Genomic DNA, 5850 nt, shown 5'->3' with positions numbered 1-5850 from the left:
GGGTAGTGTTGCATTCTGGCATATAAAAACATCATATTAACATGGTAATAAGGTACCAGAGTGTCTTAAGGACACTAATGGCATTTTTTTTTAAATGCTGTCATTCCAATTCAGAATTTAAAAAAAAAAAAAAAAAAAAAAAAAATATATATATATATATATATATATATATATATATATATATATATAAAAAAAAAAAAAAATATATATATATATATATATATATATATATATACATATAAAAGCCTATAGTTGCAAAAATCACCCACAACTGAACCACAATTGTAAAGGAAAATGATTTTCTGATGATTGAAAGATGAATTCTATGCTCTAACTTGATGTTTCGAACTAGAAGCTGTACTTAACATCCACCTCTAGGTTTTTACTCTAAGTCTAGGTCTTTTAATCACATAACCAGATATTTGTCCCCATAGTTGTTAATGTTCTCCACTGATAATTCAACCGTCAACATTCTCATCCAGGCTGCAGAAGTGGCCGAGCTGTGCCTGTTTTGAAAAAGAAAGAGGAACATTTTCCTTCAGAAACAAGGACGACTGGATTAAACCCTTCCCACTTAGAAACCCTGTGCACGGTTGCATTTTGTTTGTTATTCAGTTATTTGTACATGGCAGAGCTCTAGTGGCCTGAGGGTAAAGATGCCAACCTTGAACAGCAGCATCCCTGGTGCATGTCCAGCTGGAGATCGTTGCTGTAAGTCATTCCCCTTCTCCTGCTGTCATTATAATGGAAGGATGAAGTGTCCAAACTGAAAAAGTTAGTTTTACAAAAAATATAGTAAGAGGGAAAATCCTGATATGCATGTCGCTAAAATTTTTGCACAACGCTCTGGGTGGATGAAGTCATTGAACTACAAGTCAAAGAAGACCAGTATGTACATAGTAGATCATGTTTGCAATGTCTGTACTGAAAATGAGATGTCTGTGACACTATATGTATGCTTATAAAATGTCTTTTTATTCTTAATCAGCAGTGGTGCAACATCAAAAATCACAGGTTCAAATGCAATAAATAGAATTTTCTTCATTTAAAAAATATTTGCCCAGGAAACGGACATGTTTCTACTGTCAGACAGCAGAGCCCAACAACACTTGTGAGCGTGCCAAGCCTCAGTATCATCCCACTTCCCATTAGTCATACTGTATGTGACTCTTATGTATTAGTTTTTTTTCCCTTCGTAAGCTCTCAATGAGAGAATGATTACATATTTCTACATGGCTGGCAGTGCAAATTATTAGCACAAGCACCAGTGGTAAATTACTTTTTGGAACAAAGCAAATACCAAACCGAGTGTGTAGAACAAACACTTGGGGCAAACAATAACTTCAGAGAAAACACAGCATCGGGCTCTTGAGGAATATCACACTGATGCTCGCATAGGTCTACATATTACTGATTCGCTGCTGCTACTGTGTTAAGTTTGCAGGGATAAAAATCAGCATCACAGTGTTTAATGTGTGTGTGCCTGGAGCAGTGGGGTTCACCGATGCCTCAACAGTGCCACCTTTTGATCAAAGGCATTCAGTGAAGCTCTTCATCAGAAAGCCAGCAGATATTAGAGAAATTAAAGGCATCACTTCATTGGCTTTCTGTACATCGTAGCGAGGAAGTATCTCTCAGCTGAGTCCTTCCTGCTTGCTTGCGGCTTTAAAGTCCGAACGCCGCCGAACACGCTCGAGAGTTTCTCCTGGAGTCTCCGAGTCAGGATCCCGTCCCAGTATTTACAAAGCAGAGAACCCTGAGGCTGTAAAACCTTCTCGGCCAAGTCTATCAAAGACAGACACATTGTGATGAGTTTCTCGTGGTCCATGTCTCGGAAACCGCTGGCGTTGGGAGCCATGTCGCTCAGCATGACGTGAGCCTGGCGGTTGGGGAGCAGCTCCAGCAGCTTGGCGTGCGTGGACGGGTCTGTGACATCCTGGCTGGACAGGAAGTGGGCGCCGTCCAGTGGCGGGATGTACAGCAGATCAATGCCGACAACAGTACCACGTGGTAACGCCGGATCTGGGATAATGAGGAAGATGACCACACTGATTACAAGCTGTTTGAAGGTATTTCTGTTACTTTTAGGCTTCACATGACCGACCAATGTGGCTACAATCAGTGGAGGAACAGTTGCAGACAAAGAAAATCTGTCTTTTGAAGCAAGTCTGTCCCCTTCCTATACCCCAGAGTGTGTCCTATTCTGTTCACACATCCTACATATTTAATGTGATTAATGATAAAGTGGGAGATGTTAATTTTAGAGATATCTCCAAAAGGAAGGTGGTTTAAATAAGTTTGACTAAATTCAGGTGGCCAATAGAGCAAACAGCCAAACTCTGAAGCTGCATATTACCTGAATTAATTACTGGATTCACGGATTGCCCTCTTAAATATGCTTTCAGTGTTAAATTGAAGTTAATATTTACATCGTCTACAAGTATTTGCCCATTTTTTAGCCAAAACTATTCATATTTTAGCCAGCCAAAGTGTTTCAAGTTTTCTTTAGTGAATTTTCTCTTTCTAAGCAGTATCAGAATGAAGTAGGACTGAACAACTAATCGATTCTAAATTAAAATCGCAATTTCAAACAATGCAATTACCAAATGCACTGTGTCTGACCCAAACTGCTGTGTTAATGTTTTCAGATTCCTGTCATCCTCTGTTTGATAGTCAAACATTTAATGGTATCTCACATATTCGTGCTCCATCACAGGTTTGAAATCCTTGACACAGTCGATATTCATTTATCAAAATGCAATATCTGTCACAAGAATCACAATTTGATATTTTTTTCCCTGAAATCATTCATCCCCTGGCATGCAGTGCCATCCTGTGTAGACTTTAAAGGTTCTTCAGCTTTGTAATCCATCACAATCAATAGCACATCTGCTTCTATTTTTGTCAAACTTACGTATTTGCTGTGTGATAATGCAGAGCAGATTTTTCCTGTCAATGCACATTTACAACTGCATCACTAAGCTATGACAATCTAACTTTGACAAGTAGAAAAACTGACATGATGGATGTTCAGATAAATTAAAACTTTTGTATTATACAGTGTGCAAAAAAAATGAATAAAAATACACACACATTTTTTTAAAAAAATCTGACACAGTAGGCTTTTAAAATCCAGGTATTAAAAAATAGTATTTGAATTACTACTGTAAGACTACAGTATAAAAAACATGTGGCATGAAGTGTAATAGCTACTGCATACACAGACTTTACACAATATTTATTATAAGGCTTCCTGAGTTGTTCCCTGTGTTTTCTATGCTGAGGGATAATCAGAAGACTGAACAGCAAACGCGTTTCATAATTACAGAAACTCGTAAAAATGAATTACCTGCTAATTACCTGCTAGTTATCATGTTTTTACTATAGAAACTATTAGTCATCCAATATTATAACGTGATAATAAAAAATGTCAATACATTTACTACTTGGGCTAGCAAGGATAGCCATAGACAAACAAAAGTCATGGCAATTAAAAATAAATCATATATTTCAACTGTAGAAATGAGTAAAAGTTGTCAATAATGTTAACATTGTCTATAACAGTTGTGTAGATGCCACTGGTTTATTTATAAACGGAACGTTACACAATTTCTCCCATTAATCAACCACTTATTTCAGCATCATTTACCCTTTTCCTCAAGGGATGAGTGTAAACGTGCAGAATATTCTGGAATAAAACTAAAAAGTCCCTCTCTGGTCATTGATAACTCCCAAAACTCATCTTCATGTATCAAAGTTATATATTTCGAAGGGTTTTTTTTCATGACAATAATAATCCCCTCCCCTAGATGCAATGCTTGCTCCCTCTAAAATGTGCAGATCTGAAAAGTTCCAGTCTGTATTATCACCCACCTCTGCACACTTGTTGCAGCTCGAGCACACCAGCTCACCTACAACTCTGCCCCAATGTTACAAAGCTACTCTGCAGCACAGAATGGAAAACTACTATTCAACCATACATGTTCAAAACCAATTCTGAAGAAGAAGAATGATACAGAAAGCTCCATCCTGCAAGCTGACAGGATTGATTCCTCAGGTTTGTTACACATAAAACCCCAGAAATCTGAATCCGTGTTTGTGAGATTGTCATCAGTGCACTGCAGTTTTAACATGGAAATGCTCAGCCATGGCATTGCCTGCTTATTTCACTCATTATGTCTCCTGGTATATAAAAAAAAACACATATGGGCACATTAACAAGGTGGAAAACTTGATTTTTGCTGAAAGCAATCATTAAAATGCAACAGCTGCAATGTGGCATTTACTAAGATTAACAAAAAAAAGCAAATTTTCCTCTCAAATGAACTAATTGATTGAACTTTTTGGTAAACTAGTAGCCTGATATTCTAATCATGGAAACACAGTAGCCTAGTTTATGCCTGGAATTAAGAAAGTGGACAAAATAAAAGAAAAATATAACATCTGATATAACATCAAAACCTGAATCATGCCCTCCCTGACTCACAGTTTTAATATAATCACAAACTTTAGCTTTAGTATATACATTATGTACATAATTATGCCTTTATATTCTTTATATAACTATATCCCCTGTGTGCTCTGCCCTCATCTCTTCTTTCTGTATATTCTGTATGTTTAATATGCTTTTGGTTTCTTGGATTTCCCTCGGGATCAATGCATTTGTTTACTTCTAATTTCCTTTCTGTTTATCTATCTGTTTCTTGTTATTTAGTTTACAGTTTACATTTTGTACTTATTTTATTTTTATTTATGATTTTTTGACACTATTTCTTGGCATCCACTTAGACACAAACAGTTACCTCCGGGATGAATAAAGTTGATCTTATCTATAACGTACTTCCCTACCACCTTTACACTTAAACTGGCTCTGCCTAGTGTTAAACAGTCTGTCTGGTGCTGGTATTTTGTGCAGCCACCTGTTCTCTCACCTGTCCCGGCTGAGTTGACCCTCTGGACGGCCACCTGGCTCCAGGCTCCGGGTGCAGCCCCACAGTCCACCACACTGAATCCGGGCTGCAGCAGTCTGAACTTGTCATCTATCTCCAGCAGCTTGAAGGCGCTTCTGCACCGGAAGTTCTGTGCGTGAGAGGCTTTGACGTACGGGTCTCTGAGCTGCCGAAGCACCCAGCGCTGCTCTGCCGCAGTTTTACGCTTCTTCAGCAAACACGCGGCTGAGTGGAAACATCTCCTCTGAACACAGGACAGCGACATTGTTTTCACTGCGCAGGGTCACGTGTGCAGCAGCGGTAACTGCGCTTGCGTGAAAATACAACTTCCTATTGGTCAAACCGTGTAACACCTATATGGATTCCCTTTACTGCAAAACACTGACACAAAGTAGTTCCTACATAGCACTGTCATGTGTCCTGTAGCTCAATATCAATAAGCTCAGAACATTTTAAACACGGTATTTGTTTTTATGCATTTATCACATCCCATCGAGACAACAGCAATGGAATCATTTTCTATTAAGAGCATGGGATTTTGGAAAAACGGAGGCAAAAAATTACGTCTGATTTGCTTTAAATCACTTAAGAATTAAAGTTCTGTACTTTCTGCTGCTCCCTTAAAAACCCACATTTCTTCGGGTAATATTTGTCTTATTCTGTTATTCTTAATAAAGAAATTTTATTAATTTATGTATTTGCATAACTGCTAACTATAAGTTTTTTTTAAGCAGTTTTCTACCAACAATATTTAGAGTCATATTATGTTTTCCTCTCTGGAAATAATTAATTTTCTGTTTTTGAATCCTATCTTGTCTTTTTTTTAAATTTGTTTCCTGTATTTTCTAATTATTCCTGTCTAATAACATGAATCTTGCAAGTAATTTGGAACGGTTCTTGT

General features: G+C 37.7%; 1 protein-coding gene across 1 annotated transcript; it reads right to left on the bottom strand.

The window, feature by feature from the left end:
- Positions 1-954: 954 nt before the first annotated feature.
- On the bottom strand, positions 955-5243 carry mrm2 (mitochondrial rRNA methyltransferase 2). The gene is made up of 2 exons (XM_023271417.3): positions 4932-5243; positions 955-2022 (listed from the first exon to the last, which is right to left on the bottom strand). Exons 1-2 carry the CDS (start codon positions 5212-5214, stop codon positions 1592-1594), a joined length of 714 nt encoding a protein of 237 aa, XP_023127185.2. The 5' UTR covers positions 5215-5243; the 3' UTR covers positions 955-1591.
- Positions 5244-5850: the final 607 nt, after the last annotated feature.

Source organism: Amphiprion ocellaris, chromosome 19 (genome assembly GCF_022539595.1).
Source record: "Amphiprion ocellaris isolate individual 3 ecotype Okinawa chromosome 19, ASM2253959v1, whole genome shotgun sequence".
NCBI lineage: Eukaryota > Metazoa > Chordata > Actinopteri > Pomacentridae > Amphiprion > Amphiprion ocellaris.
This window is presented reverse-complemented; position numbering and strand designations above follow the sequence as displayed.

Excerpts from the sequence above, each read along its gene's own strand:
- mrm2 (XM_023271417.3), bottom strand. The coding sequence starts at position 5,214 with ATGTCGCTGTCCTGTGTTCAGAGGAGATGTTTCCACTCAGCCGCGTGT. Across the intron at positions 2,023-4,931 it reads GGTCAACTCAGCCGGGACAG|ATCCGGCGTTACCACGTGGT; the intron begins GTGAGAGAACAG and ends TCATTATCCCAG.